Raw genomic sequence first — 16478 nt, forward strand, 5'->3', positions numbered from 1 at the left:
ATTAATGTTGCATTGTTGTTTTTATAATTATTTCCCTATATCATACTACTGTACATACAACACATTTTAAATATATATATGTTGTGCCTTTTTATTATATATAGTATTTTGTTTATTAAATAATTATTTAATATTTCATTACCTTATTGTTTTCATAATTGTTTTACCTATTAAATCTTTCAAAAGAAATTGTATTATATTATGCTCCATATAACTCATTTTAAATACAGACATGTTTTGCTTTACATAGTATTTTATGTTTTATTAAATAATGATTTAATATTGTTACCTTATGTTTTTATAATTGTTCTACTTATTGAATATTTTAAAAGAAAGCTTTTTATATTATCTTACATATAACAATGAAATACAGATGTTTTTTTCCTTTTTAATTGATATATTATTTTATATTTCATTAAATAATGATTTAATATTATACTAATTTATTATGTTTTCAGAATTGTATTACTTATTAAATCTTTTAAAATAAATCTTTTTATATTATAGTGCATTATACATTGTAGCACATTACTTAAATTACATTATTTAAATACAGATATGGTGTGCCTTTTCAAATAAACAGCAGATTATTATAGTGACAACTTACCCCACATAGCGTGATGATAACGCTATTATGATATTTAAAGATATTATAATATATTTTAAGTTAATAATTATCTAAAAAAAAAACAGTGCCACAGAAAACAACTCTTACTGTAGATATTTGACTAGGTTTAAGGTTCTTGTTGATTTTTATTGCACATATCAGCTGAGAATTTATTTTTTTTCAGCAGTTTTCAATGTAGTTTTTCAGATGGAACTGATATCAGTCCAAACACGTACCAGACTGTCAGTGATCCAGCACAGATCTAATCTGCTGCTTTTTAAAAAAAAAAAAAAAAAACTCATTCTGATTCTGATGTCTGAAGGAGAATTTGTGGTTTAATATCTCTCAATTAAAGCCTTTCTCACACCACAGGACATTGTGATCACAGAGCTGATGAAGAAACTGGATATTCTGGGGGATAACGCCGTAAGTGTATGTTGATTTCATATGTAAATGTGTGTGTTTACACATGCCTGGGTGTGTTTGGTACACATGCTTGCTATATCTCTGTCACTGATGTCTCATCTTTTCATTGGATGACACAAACAGAATCTGACCAACGAGGAGCAAGTTGTGGTTATTCATGCCAGAACAGTATTAACATTAGCTGAGAAGGTATGTCTTTAAAAAATATATATATATATATATATATATATATTATTATTTCATGCTGTTTTAATGACATGTTTCTGTATTTTGACGTCTCTTGTGTCCAGTGGTTAGAGCAAATTGAAGTCACCAAATCAGCATTACAGCAGAAAATGTTGGACATCGAAAGTGAAAAGGTAAATGTATTTAAATGCATTACACACGTTCATTTCCATAAGTTCCTCTTACTTACTGTATTTTATCCCAAAAAAAAATGAACTCCAAAATCTGTCATGTGTTTGCAACCGTTTCAGACACGGATTTAAACTTCTGGAGCAGAGGAATTGGTCAGTGAGAATAATAATGATGCTCTTTTGTTTCTTCAGGAAAGAGAGAGAAGATCTCCAGCCATAAACTTCCAGTACATCCATTTTGCTGAGGGCATGAGTCCCCTACAGATGTACTGTGAGGCAGAGGGTGTTACTGTGAGTTACCCTGAACCATATGCCTCATGTCTCTATAGCAGGGGTGGTGTCCAAACTCGGTCCTGGAGGGCCGGTGTCCTGCAGAGTTTAGCTCCAACTTGCCTCAACACACCTGCCTTCAAGTTTCTAGTATGCCTAGTAAGAGCTTGATTAGGTGTGGTTCAGGGTGTTTAATTGGGGTTGGAGCTAAACTCTGCAGGACACCGGCCCTCCAGGACCCAGTTTGCTCTATAGAGAGACCGGGGCTAGTTGTCACGCAGGGGAAGTAACTATAAGGTTTTAATAATGAATGATCAAGTTGGGGCAAGTACAATAACAAAAGTATTTTTATACATTCATTCATTTAAAGTTTTGCTAGCAAAAATAATGTTTTAATATCTTACCTTATGTTTTCATATATAACAGATTTCAAATACAGATGTTTTTTTTGCTGTTTTTATTGCTATACAGCTGTTATAACAGCTGTTTTGTTATTTTTATTTTATATTTTATTAAGGATTTGATATTACGCTAACTTATTGTGTTTTCACAATTGTTTTATCTTTTAAAATAAATGTTTTTATATTATCCTACATATAACACATTTTAAATACAGATGTTTTACCGTTTTACTTTGCGTAGTATTTTATTAAATAATGATTTAATGTTGTTACCTTTTTATGTTTTCATAATTGTTTTACTTATTGAATATTTTAAAAGAAATCGTTTTATAGTATCTTACAGATAACTCCATTAAATACAGATATTTGTTTTACTTTATATAGTATTTTATATTTTATTAAAATGTATTTGCTATTGTTACCTTATCTTTTAATAATTGTTTTACTGATTAAATCTAAAAGAAAAATTTTGATATAATATTGCATTATACATTATAACGCATTTTAAATACAGATATGTTGTATATATCTTACAAATTAACAGCTGGTTCCTTTTGTGACAACTTACCCCACATAGCTTGACAACGCTATTATGATATTTAAGTTAACGATTATCTAAAAATCCAGACTTTGATGAAAAGCAGTGGCACAGAAAACAACACCTACTGTAGGTATTTGACTAGATTTTCATTCTTTTAACGTTATTGTTGAATTTTATCGCACAGATCAGCTGAGAAATCATTTTTTCAATTTAGTTTTTTCAGTTTAGTTTTTCAGATGGAACTGATATCAGACCAAACACTTAACAGACTGTCAGTGATCCAGCACAGATCTAATCTGCTGATGTCTGGAGGAGGATTCGTGGTTTAATATCTCAATTAAAGTCTTTCTCACACCACAGGACATTGTGATCACAGAGCTGATGAAGAAACTCGATATTCTGGGGGATAACGCCGTAAGTGTATGTTGATTTCATATGTAAATGTGTGTGTTTACACATGCCTGGGTGTGTTTGGTACATGCATATCTCTGTCATTGATGTCTCTCTTTTCATTGGATGACACGCACAGAATCTGACCAATGAGGAGCAAGTGGTGGTTATTCATGCAAGAACAGTATTAACGTTAGCAGAGAAGGTATGATCCATACATCTTTTTAAAATTACTGTTATTTCATGTTAATTTCATGCTGTTTTAATGATGGTTTTATGTGTCTTTTGACGTCTCTGTTGTGTCCAGTGGTTAGAGCAAATCGAAGTCACCAAATCAGCGTTACAGCAGAAAATGCTGGACATCGAAAGTGAAAAGGTAAATGTATTTAAATGCATTACACACTTTAATTTCCATAAGTTGTTCTTACTTATTTTACCCCAAAATTTAGAAATAATTTAGAAATAAATTATAATTTTATAAGTAAGAAAATTAAGCATATTATGTGTAATGTTTATAAAATTTCTAACATTTTACTGTTGATTTTTTCATGATTCTTATTAGATTCTCATTACATATATAAATACTTTACAATTTTTATTTTATTTTATTTCTTACAATAAGGTAATGGTAATTTGGACAGTTTGGTATATAATTAATATCATGACTAACTATATATATATATATATATATATATATATATATATATATATACAGTGGGTACGGAAAATGAGGAAAAAAATTAACTTAAATGATTTTAGCAAATGGCTGCAATATAACAAAAAAAATTTAGTGAAAAATTTAAGGGGGTCTGAATACTTTCCGTACCCACTGTATATATATATATATCCTCTTTTTGAATAAATAGTAATGGTTCTAACAACAGGCTTACATTTGTTATAGAATTTAAATAATAATAATAATCTCACTCACTAATCTATTCAGAATAACTTTTGTTAATGTGGTGTTTTTACATCAAAACGATTATTTCCTCTTGTCATTTTCCTCTGAAGGAGCTCTTTAGCAAACAAAAAGGCTATTTAGACGAGGAATTAGACTACAGAAAGCAGTCTTTGGACCATGCACATAAGGTAAGGACTGTACATGGCCAATAATCCATATGCTTTATTCTCAAGCACTGCGGAGGAGTTTTACTCTATTCTGATGCAGTTCTGTCCTCCTGTTCCCCCTGCTGGTGAATGCATGTGATCTCTGGCCCACTCCCCTCTGTGTTTCTCTCAGCGCATCCTTGAGTTGGAGGCGATGCTGTTTGACGCTTTGCAGCAGGAGGAGACGGGTGGGAAGCTGTCCGAGCTGCTGAGCGAGCAGGACCGTGATTCGCTGAGAGAGGCTGTGGATCAGTGGAAGAGGCAGGTCTTGAGTGAATTACGAGAGAGAGATGCACAGATACTCAGAGAGAGGATGGAACTGCTACAACATGCTCAAGCGGTATGTACTTCTAGAAAATATAAGTGAAAGAGATCATGCTTATTTCCATAGACATGTACTGATATATGTATATATATATATATAGAGAGAGAGAGATACACAAAATATACACATTTAAAAAAAAAAAAAAAATATATATATATATATATATACAGTATATATATACAGAACAGTAAAGCTGTTTAATTAATTATGTGTCTGTGTGTGTGAAAGGAAATTAGTTTATGATATTGTAATGTGTATATTTGCATGTATTTATTCTGGTCATTTACCGTAATCACATATGTGACCCTTGACCACAAAAGCAGTGTTAAGTCGCTGGGGTATATTTGTAGCATTAGCCAAAAACATTGTATGGGTCAAAATAATCGATTTTTCTTTTTTGTCAAAAATCATTAGGATATTAAATAAAGATCATGTTCCAAGAAGATATTTTGTAAATTTCCTACCGTAAATATATCAAAACTTAATTTTTGATTGATAATATGCATTGCTAAGAACTTAATTTGGACATCTTTAAATGTGATTTTCTCAGATTCCAGATTTTCAAATAGTTGTTTCTCGGCCAAATATTATCCTATCCTAACAGACCATACATCAATGGAAAGCTTATTTATTCAGCTTATTTAGTGAGTATTTATTATGATGTATGACTGATCTTCTGAGCATCATGGCATGATCATTTACACAGACAAACACCTCATTTTCTGCAGTTGACTATAAGGTATCAGTATTTCATTTTGGCCATTTGTTACTGTAGCTAATGATTGATCTTTTTTTCCTGTCTCAACAGAGGATAAAAGAGCTGGAAGAATGGATAGAGGCTCAGAAGCGACAGATAAAGGAACTAGAAGAAAAGGTAATCATATAGAGCACTCATCTATCATTTTATGTCAAGGTCAGCACAATCATCTTCTCCAATAATGTCTTTATCTCAAGTCTAAATGTGATGTTTATTTGATTCTCTCCTCTTTGTTCCGTTGTGTTTTTTTTTTTTGTCTTTTGTTTTTGTTCCCATGTTCAGTTTTTATTTTTATTTTTATTTTTTTCTTTAGCCTTCATTCTTTGGTCGTAGCTCTTCCAGAAAGCAGGAAACGGTGCCATGCAGCTCAGTGGACTCCGGTAGTACATGACAACTGCATACATTCTAGATTCATAGAAATTATATTCTATATCGCTCTGTATCACTCTTCTTCCACTTAAAATAACATTGTGGCTGAAATTGTAAATATAACAAAATTACAAAACTGCACCAAAATACTATAGTTACAACAGCTATTGTTACAGTGAAATCATAAACTAGAAAAAGAAAGTTTGTGAAGACAGACTTTGAGTGTTATTACTTTTAGTGGTTATATAGTTTGAGGACAGTATAAAAAGATTTAAAGACTGAATATACACTACCGTTCAAAGGTTTTTCGGTCAGCAAGATTGAACAATTTTAAAGAAATGAATGCATTTATTCAGGAAGGATGCATACAATTATCAAAAGTGCTTTTAAAAACATTTACAAAGTTACAAAAGATTTCTATTTAAAACAAATGCTGTTCTTTTGAACTTTCTATTCTTTAAAAATCATATGTATAAGTGTGTATATATATATATATATATATACACACAAAAATAATCCTGGGGGGAAAAAAAGAAAAGAAAAAATGTAAAGAACAATTTCTGAAGGATCATGTGACACTGAAGACTGGACTAATGATGCTGAAAATTCAGCTTTGCATCACAGGAATAAATGTCATTTTAAAATATATAAAAATAGAAAACAGTTATTTAAAACTGTAATAATATTTCACAATATTACTATTTTTACTGTATTTTTGATCAAATAAATGCAGCCTTGGTGAGCCTTCAGATGTCACCAGGTTCTAAGTGTAGATGTTGTTTTTGTTTAGCTCACAGGCCTCAAGTGTCCTTCTGTACCAGAGGAGGGTGACACACGTCATCAGGGGTCCCAGCCATCTCTTCTGCGCTGATACGAGACTTCAACTCTGTTCACATCAACTCTGGAACATGGACATGGAATACGGTGCTCTCTATCTTGTGAACTAAACCTGTTTTTATCCTCCTGACCTTTTGAACTTTGCTTTGTGTGACCTCTGTGCGTGTGGAATTTAAGGACTCTTAAATTGAAACGCTCTCTCCTTTCCCTGCTGAGCAGGTGGTGCTGGAGGCTGCTTCCCTTTGGAAGCCTGATGGAATGAGAGGTGTTACGTTCAAATCCTTCCTCCCACTGTTTACACTCACTCTGCTTCGGTTCTGGTGGTACAGTGCGTCTGGTGTTTGCGTGGTGGCGCTCGCCTGCTCCTGTGCATTGAGAGAAGGGGAACTGAAAGTTTAATCCTGGAATTAAAATGATGTCTGGTTTTCTAATGTACAGGAGCAGTGTTTCAAATAAATTTCTCAGAGGAAGACTGGAAAACTAAGAGGATGTTTCTGCTCTTTTTCTGTTCACTGAAAATAAAGCCACACAGAGGATTCTGGGGGGCATACGTGCCTCTGAACAGAAACTCAAGGTAAGGTAAGCTTGATTTGTACATGCTTTGAATACGTTTTTTGTTGTGTGCGTAAAGCAATTAAACATTTACATATTTATTATATATTAGTACTTCTGTCATTACAGTAAAGACAGTAATTAAAAGTTATTTTTCTAGATTTCTTTCAAGACTAAGGGTCGGGTAAATAGAAATACATAGGCTGTATATAGTAATACTCTAAAATAATGAATAGTAATAATACAAATTTTTAAATAGTAATACTATATATGGTATATAGTACTTTTTATATATAGTACCTTTGTTTAATATATTAATAATAATACATATACTGTGTGTGTATATATATATATATATATATATACATATACATATATTAATGTTTTAATATTGTTTATCATAATAATATATAATATTTATGTTATATATTTAAATAATTTATATATACTATACATATGTAGATCTTATAAATATGTGTGTATATTATTATTATTATTATCATCATCATCATCATTATTTTTATTTGTTGAATGTAAATTTAGTTTATCTGTTTGTGCAAGAGGTTTTATTTTAAAAGGACTCAGATGGTCTTTAATGTCAGCAATAGTTCTGTCAGTAGAGGGCGCTACAGAGCAGTTTATGTACAATTATAAGGGTTTTTGACAAATTTGCAACACTATTTTGTAAAGTCCGAGTTGTCAGAATTTCTAGAGAAATATTTTAGCGTCTAGCAGTACATATTAAGAGGTTACTAAAGAAGTTTTAAAGCAATAGTGAGCTGAGTGTTTTTTAAGAGGCTAAACTAATAGAAATTCATCATGTTATGAACCTGCCATGTTGCTGAGCTCATATACTTTCCTGTCTGGTGAAATTCAGCTCTGGCATGGACGAGAGAGAGAGTAAAAGAGGAGAGGAGACAGTGGTAAAATCTAGGTTTTCCGCCTCCGGCTGCTTCTTCCATCTCACTCTGTTACATCTTGCAACTAAGAAATGCCACAGCCTTACAATCAAAGAGAAACCCAGGAAGCAGAAGGCTCCGGAATATGGGCTGCAGCTCACAGATATCCAGGAGTCCTTTGTGTTTTCAGAAATAAGGAAATGAAAATAGATGTATTTTACGATCACTGCCTTTGAATGTTCTGCTTAACTTTAAAACATGCAGGAAAACCCATTTTTGCTACATGATGTGAATTTAAAAAGAGCATTTGATATGGAAATAAACTGCATGTTTAGTTTATTCACACGCACTCTCCTACTAAAACTGGTTATGAATGTATGATTGATTGTGTCTGTTTTCACAGTTTCATTGCACAGTAGTTGACGATATTTTATATATCGATTTAGATACCATGCGTGTAAGAAGTGGTGAGATCGTCTCTCTGGTCAGGTATGAATGGAAATGAATCATGTATCTGTTATATTAGATGAAATGCAAGCCCTCTTTCTTCAGGCTATTGTTAGACTGCAGCTATTGTGCTTTTATATGATCCATTCCGGCTGTAAAGTGTTTTAACGCATTCACTCCCAGAGGCATTCAGCATATGGGGCAGGAGTCCTGTCCGTTGGGCACATCTTCAAGCCTCCAGATGGACTTTCCCAGATCTCCACATGCACAGATGAGACCAGACACACTGTAAACGACATCTGCAAGCACTTGGTCTATTTAGCATCTGTCTGTTTAGCATGAAATTGCAATACTTTTTCCTAGTACAACCTATAATCACTGATGGATTAGATTAATATATATATATTTAAGGCATTGCTTATCATAACAATAGTTTTGCATTATACCCTCTATCTGCATTATGCTATAAACAGTAGACAAGCAGTGATCAATGATATTTGAGGGGAACTTATGCACTGTAAAAAAATGATTGTGATTTTAACAGTAAAAGACTGTGAAAATGCTACAGTAAAAACCTGTTAATTGGTTATCAGTAAGTTTCCATACTATATACGGTGAATAACTGTAATTACATTTAATGTAATTTTACAGTAAAATACTGTTAAAATTACAGGTCTTTGGAAGTGAAAAAGAAAAAGTCATTATATAATTTAGTGAAAAAACGTAAATTGATGTTCCCAGAATTCCTTGTATGACACATCATATTTTGTTTTTTTCTTTGAAATAACTGTTTCTTCTTAGTTTTTTCTTATCAGTTGTGTACATTAGGGTTTAATCTTATATCTAATGTTGTTAAATTAATGTTTATTGCATTATTTCAGTGTCGTGTGTCATCATGATGGGGTTTAGTGTTTGTGTGAATGACACTGCATGTTTTTGACCAACTTTTAAACCATTTTCAACAAATGTTTTGATGTTGAATTAATGTAAACGTGAACCAACCTTGTGATTTCATAAATTGTCATTATCTTGATTTACTGACCTTGCATTTAAAATAACATATGTTTACATTTAATATACATTTTATATAGGTTTTAGAGCAGTTTCCTTTTATTATTATAATTATTATTAGTAGTAGTAGTATTAGTATTAATGCTGTTTGAAAATCATGCATGCAATATGGTTTCCTAAAATATAAGGTGCTGAAATTGTGAATATGATTTTCATGCAGCACTAATAAATAAAGACTGCTCTGTAACCTATATAACAATTTATTAGTATTATTTTAAATGCATAGTCAGTATGTCAAGATAATGTCACAATTTATGGCAAGACATTTTTCTATCACTTATACTTTTATATCACAGTACATGCAGTTTTCATGACCTCATATTAATTTATATTTGTACAAATGCTAAAATAATCAAAATATTTAAATATTTGTGTTACAAAAGTCTAAGATAGATAGATAGATTTCCCTTATTCATATGAATTGCTTCCTTGAGACTTGTTGACTCTTGATTTTCAAGCCAACCCCCCATTAAAAGTAGAGGAAACTTGTCTGTTCTGCTCCTCTCATGCTTTCTCTTTTGTGAATTGGATTATCTAAAGAGTCAGATTCAGAAACAGGACTTAGTATTGATTCTCTCTGATCGGACTGTTTGTAAAACAATCGATTTACCTTAATCTCGAGGGAGCTCGTGTCTTTGCTAATCCAGTGAGTGGAGGATTTCAGCACCACGCCTCTCTGGACAGCTCCTATAACAGCACCTGTCTCTCTCTCTCAGTGGAAGTGTGTCTCTGGAATACCAGCTCAAAGATTCCTCAAACAGGCTTCCCATTTCACCTGTGAGCCATGGCTGAGAGAAGACTCCTTCCCCAGGAGGATGACCAGGGTTCCCTGCTGTCCAGACTGGGCACCGACAGTCCTAAACCCCGGGTGAAGTTCGGAGGGATGTTCTGCAACATCGAAGGAGCTTTCGAGAACAAGACCTTGAATTTTGAGTCGTACAGCCCCAGCTCTGCCAGGAGAAACCCTCGGGGACGAGTGGACGATCAGAGGGACAATTTCAGCGACACGTCGAGCATGAGTGACTTCAGCAGCGTGAGTCAAACGCAGACCACCCCGTCCTGCAGCTCACAGGGTCAGACCCTCGTTTACCCCACCGGACCCAGTCGCGTGCAGAACGGGCGACGAGAGGTAATCACTCCAGTTGCAACTATTCTTGTGTGCTAAAGTCTATAGATCATACAACTCTCATTACAGTTTAAAGTATGCTAAGTTGGTAGCTGTTTAATTCCGGTTTACATGTTTGTGTCAAAGCTTTATAAAAAAGCAAACTTGTCATAAAAAGATCACAGGAGGCTCAGACACGTTAGTTGTGATTAGTGTGGAAAAACAGTATATGGATTTTGGATATATATATATATATGGACTTTTAAAAAAACTGACTAATACTGCGATGGTGTCTACCACATGCATTTTTTAACCTTTCCTGATTGCAGTCAAAATGAAATGTTTAATTATGATTTTAAAAAATTCAAAATAGCTGTTTGGCTATATTTAGATTTATTTTATTTTACATTTTATTTGAATATTAGTCTCTAACGTAGTGGACATTCTTTGTGACATAATCGTGTATCTTGATGCCATTTTGTTTGTAGCACTTAAATAGTTCAATAAAAAAAATCGCGCATCAGATACATTTATCACTGGGGGAAAATCTAGTGAAACACTCAGAAATGTCTAGTACATTTCACAACCCCGACCCCCAGAATCATAATCAGAGTTATGCTACTTTATTGTAAAGTGAACGATTTTTGACTTTCTCCCACTTGTGACCAAGAATACAATAATTTAATATAGACTATTATATAAAATATACAGTTTTAAATCTTATTTATTTATTATAACGGGATTCTCCAAAGAATAAAACACATACTTTCTTAACTTACTAGTTATTAAAGTAGTTCATTTGTGGAAGCACAAAATCTTTTTTATTTTATTTTTTAAGAAAAGGAAGGCTGCTCTGTAGGTTCCGCCTCGCGCTGGGTCAGGATGGGGTGTGAATACTAAAGCAGCAGATGGTGAGCAGACACAGACAGAGGGTGGGGGGGGGGGGGCTCTGGGGGGCTTTTGTTTACAGGGACTATTGAACCCCGGAAATCTCAAACTAAATTACACCCCGAATCGCGACACCCGTCCACGCGCCCGGTCGCTGCGCCCTTATTCTGACGTGAGCGCAGATCCGATCATCATCATCATCATCATCATCATCATCCCGGCTCCCGTTCTCGAAAATCAAGAGCTGCTCCCAGACCGGTGCCATGTCTTTCCAAGGCAAGAAGAACAACCCTCGCGTGACGGTAAGAAATGTTAGCGATTTAAACCCGAGGCACCGGCGAGTGTTTGCTGGCTGCAGTAACGGAGCCCGTGATGTTGAGGAGGATGGTTTTATTGTGCAGTCAAGGGTGAGCCTCCGCTGTCCTCCAAACACTGCTGAGAAAGCCGGTGAACATTTAAGAGCTGCACTAATGCATGCGACGATGTGACAAATGTAGATGAAAACGCTGCTTCAGTGTTAAAGTGTTTAATCTGCCATGGCGGCGGAGCCGGTGGCTTATTCCCGGTTTCTCGTGTGCATTGTGGCTTTTATTCATTCATGTCGGCTCATTTCGGTTCCGGTCGGTCTGACGTCTTCATGAATATAAAATACGAATTTTGGCTTATGCGTTCAGTAATAGCGTCGCTGCACCGTTTACGCCGTTTTACGTTTACGTCGCGAGCGTTGAAACCTTTTCTCCGGCCTAGACGTGTGTCTGGGGGCCCTGCCCATGAGCCCTGGCCCCTGGCAAACGGGATGGGACTTTGATTAATGTAAAGGTCTATTTCACAGACTATATATCATTGTATGCCAATGTAGCTACTAACTCATTTGAGATATAAGAATATGTTTGTTGATGTAAAATAAGCTAATAATGGTACAGTGAAAGGCCAGTAAATTGGCCTCTCCAGCAGCTGTGGTCAGTAATTAAAGAAGACAGAGCACATTACACACACAAGCACAAAGCACCATACAGTAAATGTAACACAAGGCAGTTCAAGTATAATACTGAGGGCAAAAATAAAGTTAAACAAATGTGTTGGAAATTCCCTTTCCCCATGAATTACAAGGTGGTTTTACTACACTTTTTAAAATATTAACCCTATTAACACTGTTACTGCAGTTTTTTTAACCATTCAGTCTTGCATTTAAAGTACTGATTTTGGAATAATATTGAATATTTCATTTTATATGGATTTTTTTGACAGTTCAATGGGGATAATTATATATGTTTATTTGTATTATATTTTTAATTAGAATTAAAAAATAAACATTAATATGTTGTTTTTTCTGTACTGGTAATTTTGGTCTCCTTTTTAAAAGTATCAGTCATATTTACATGTTCTAAATTTTATATTAAAAAATATTCTCATAATATTATTTATGCAATTTGTAAGTGCAAATTTAAATTAATTATACTTCTCACTTTAAAAAAAAGTGTCCTAATCTCTGTGGGCTATGCCCTGGATAGTGATTGTCATTCGTGATTTCAAATATGAAATTTAATCGTAAACTTGGCAGACAGTTTTAGAGAATTTGATGTTTCCCCATTCAAAGAGATAGGTGCTGAACTTGCATGCCCGAGAGGCGTTTCAAAGATGGACAAAAGTGTAATGACTTAATCATACAATGGCTTCTGATCTCCTTCCTTGCCTACCACCAAAGCCGCAGAGTTAAAGTTAGCTGTTTATGCTTTTTTGGCTAAAGGTTGCAGGCTTGCCTTCCAGTGGATTTGGCTACGTGCTCTGGTCAAATGTAGTTCCGGGTCAAAAAACATTTTAATACGAAATGCTTGCTCATGGTCGGAATTGTTGGGTCTCTGTAAATAAGATATGTTTTAGATATGTTACTCCACTCTCATATGTTTGCTATGAATTTACTACAATGGCACAAGCTGTTTTGAATCACTTTTTTTCTGAGGTCAAAGGTCTCATGTGGGGGCCCTGGAAAATATCCTTATGGGGGCCTTGGGGGCAAAAAATAATTATATCTTCAAGAAATAGACTGTATTTTAATGTTGTTTTAACCCTTTCCCCAACTAAACTTCGGAAATGCTCGGCAGGGATTTTGGCTGTGCCAATGATGGGCCGCCCGTGGAAGTGTCACATTGCATTAAAGTGAAGCTCTGTGGGTTGCACAGTGAATGTGGTGAAATACCCTTGAGCAGAATTCTAAAAAAAAAGTTTATTTTATTTCTTTCTTTATTTAGCCATGTCTGTTTAGACTTTGTGAGAGTTAGGTTTTGTGCTGTGAGTTGAGGTTGCCAATGTCTAACAGTTCCGTGAATGATGTTTCATGCCTGGGTGACCTAACAAGCCCAGTTGCCTGGCATAGATCCATGCCAGGGGTGAGTGAACAGGCATTGGTCTCCTGTAACTGGGATTATCAGAAATGGTGCAAAAAAAGGACAGTGAAAAGTATCAGTCGCTATGAATTCATGCAAACCAGCAGCAGTCATGCATGAATAATAAAGTAAATAGAAAAGTGTTGTTACAGATGAATGGAGTTGCCTGTTATCTTTCTTTTGTATTCTCTGTCTGGGTTCTTAAATGTCTGGTTTTTGAATGATATAATCTCTCTGATTAGCTCCTTAAAGAACGCTGCATATTGCATTGGAGGATTTGCATGCATTATACAGCTCTTTGTGGTTTGAAATTACTCTATATCTACATCCAAAGATCTCTGGAACTGGGTCAGCATGGTTTCAGTAAGATTCAAAGCATTTGAGTTAAATGTAATGATCTTTTTTGGGTATCTTGATGCTGAATATCTCAAATCCCTGATGGCAGTGATGACAAACCTGTGTTAAAGATATAACTTTTTTTATTTTCTAATTTTTATGTTTCCATGGATGGGTGAGCAGATGATAACAGCATATTCATTTGCAATGAATAATCACTTTGAAGTTAAATCACTTTCAACTTTTGAAATAACACGATGCACTAAAGTCATTTTTTATGTCTTCTTTTTTCTCCACAGAGTGATAAACTCATTATTAAAGGTGGGAAAATCGTAAATGATGACCAGTCATTTTATGCCGACATTTACATTGAAGATGGAACCATTAAGTAAGATTTAGTTATTTCTAAAATCTACACTTTATAGCCACAAAACATTCTAAACTTTACATTAAAAATGAGTTTTTAATTGCAATTAAATTCAGGGTTGCCAGGTCTGTATAACAAAACTGGCCCAAAAATAGCCAAATGACCCTTGCCTTAATGTTAAGATTTCATTATTTAAAAAATCTACATATTAACTATTAAAAACATTCTATACTTTACATTAAAATGTAGCTTATTTATTTTTATTGCGTTTGTTATATCGAGGGTTGCCAGGTCTACAAAAAAATAACCCAAACGAAAAATCAAAAACATTCTTAACTTTATATTAAAACTAGTTTATATATAAGTTATACTTGCCTATCCTAAATATCAATACTCAAAACATGCCACATTACATGCTTAAAATACATATTTTGCAGTCACTGAAAATCATCAACATCTGTTTTCATTAAAACTCCCCTCAGTTTTATCATTGGTAGAATATAAAATATTTCAATACATGCTTTTCAGTTAAATATAATTTATGCAATATGTCGAACCATTAACCCACGAGGGGGAAATAATCAACCCACATCATCAGTTTAAACGTAGCCCTGAATTTGGCAGCCGTGATTATATAATATATATTTTACCTTTAATTTAGCAGATTATTTTGTCCAAGGCGATTTGATGAGGGACATCCCAAGCAGTTTGTATTGATTTATTATTCTGGCATGCAGGCAGATTGGTGAGAACCTCATCGTACCAACTGGTGTGAAGACAGTGGATGCCTACGGGCACATTGTGATCCCGGGAGGCATCGATGTGAACACCTGTCTACAGGCCCCTCACCTGGGCATGACCCCGGCAGACGACTTCTATCATGGCACCAGAGCTGCTCTAGCGGGAGGAACCACCATGATCAGTACGTCATTACATCAGCACCTTACAAGGACAGAGGAGAAGAGAGTAGAAGGCTTACAGTAGTTATCAGATCATTAAACTCAGAATGGAAATCTAGTGGGGCAGAGAGGAGGGTCTCTGCTAAAAAGTGTGTGTGTGTTGTGCAGTATTAGGGAATAAGAGCTTGTCGGGTCTCATAAAATCACTTGAATTGGGGTCACAGCGCTGTCACTGTCTGTTCTCTTCTCCTCTGCTCAACTTTCCTCAGATAAGCTGCTGTACTGGAGTCATTTAGGACACAGAAATCATTGGGTTTAAATGCATCATTCAAGTAATAGTGAAACACAAACCAAATCGTGACTTTATGGAGAAGTTTTAAACAATCTGTGTTTGGGTAGTTAACAAATGAACACTAAACATTTTCCTCCTCAAGATTTTTTTATGTGATATTGCTTTTATGCAACAGTTCAAGAAACATTTACATTACATTTTACATTTAGTCATTTTGCAGACGCTTTTATCCAAAGCGACTTACAATTTGGGGATACATCAAGCGATTCTTCTTAAAGAGGCAAACAGATACAGGAAGTGCTTGAAATATCAAGTTTCTAGACATTGTTCAAATAAGTACAAGCTAGAAAGAGAAGGAATAAATAAAGAGATAAAAATTTTTTTTTTTTAATTCTATGATGATGAAGTCAAGTAGCTTGGAAAGAGATGAGTTTTCAGCTGTCGCTTGAAAATTGTCAGGGATTCAGCATTCCGGATAGGGGTGGGAAGAGAAACAAGTTATTAAACATAATACTTTAATATACAGTGGTGTGAAAAAGTGTTGGCCCCCTTCCTGATTTCTTATTTTTTTTGCATGTTTGTCACACTTTAATGTTTCAGATCATCAAACAAATTTAAATATTACACAAAGATATTGCAAGTAAATACAAAATGCAGTTTTTAAATTATGATTTCATTTATTAAGGGAAAAAAGCCGTCCAAACCTACATGGCCCTACGTGAAAAATTAATTGCCCCCTCCTGTTAAATCATGAAAGAACTGCAATTAACCACATTATTTTAGAAAGCTGAGTTAAATTTCACTAGCCACACCCAGGCCTGATTACTGCCAGACCTGTTGAATCAAGAAATC

At 34.4% G+C, this 16478-nt stretch overlaps 2 protein-coding genes across 4 annotated transcripts in view; both read left to right on the forward strand.

Moving 5' to 3' along the window:
• LOC107582185 (janus kinase and microtubule-interacting protein 3) overlaps nt 1-6413 on the forward strand; it is a 24340-nt gene extending 17927 nt beyond the window's left edge. For both annotated transcript variants that reach the window (XM_016267932.1, XM_016267931.1), the window contains 8 exons: nt 980-1039; nt 1157-1222; nt 1324-1392; nt 4003-4080; nt 4232-4438; nt 5232-5297; nt 5494-5560; nt 6340-6413. In XM_016267932.1, coding sequence (XP_016123418.1) covers nt 980-1039; nt 1157-1222; nt 1324-1392; nt 4003-4080; nt 4232-4438; nt 5232-5297; nt 5494-5560; nt 6340-6380 — 654 coding nt within the window. In that variant the 3' untranslated portion in view covers nt 6381-6413. The remainder of the gene's footprint in view (nt 1-979; nt 1040-1156; nt 1223-1323; nt 1393-4002; nt 4081-4231; nt 4439-5231; nt 5298-5493; nt 5561-6339) is intronic.
• Nucleotides 6414-9977: 3564 nt separating this feature from the next.
• The window catches only part of dpysl4 (dihydropyrimidinase like 4), a 15899-nt gene continuing 9398 nt past the window's right edge, over nt 9978-16478 (forward strand). Inside the window, exons 1-3 of one of the 2 annotated variants that reach the window (XM_016267934.1) lie at nt 9978-10484; nt 14368-14456; nt 15173-15357. In XM_016267934.1, the coding sequence (XP_016123420.1) occupies nt 10140-10484; nt 14368-14456; nt 15173-15357 (619 nt within the window). In that variant the 5' untranslated portion in view covers nt 9978-10139. Of the gene's footprint in view, nt 10485-11423; nt 11651-14367; nt 14457-15172; nt 15358-16478 lie in introns of those variants that run through there. The other variant, XM_016267935.1, reaches the window with a different exon arrangement.

The sequence above is a fragment of the Sinocyclocheilus grahami genome, unplaced genomic scaffold (assembly GCF_001515645.1).
Source record: "Sinocyclocheilus grahami isolate Dianchi unplaced genomic scaffold, SAMN03320097.WGS_v1.1 scaffold41.1, whole genome shotgun sequence".
Taxonomy (NCBI): Eukaryota; Metazoa; Chordata; class Actinopteri; order Cypriniformes; family Cyprinidae; genus Sinocyclocheilus; species Sinocyclocheilus grahami.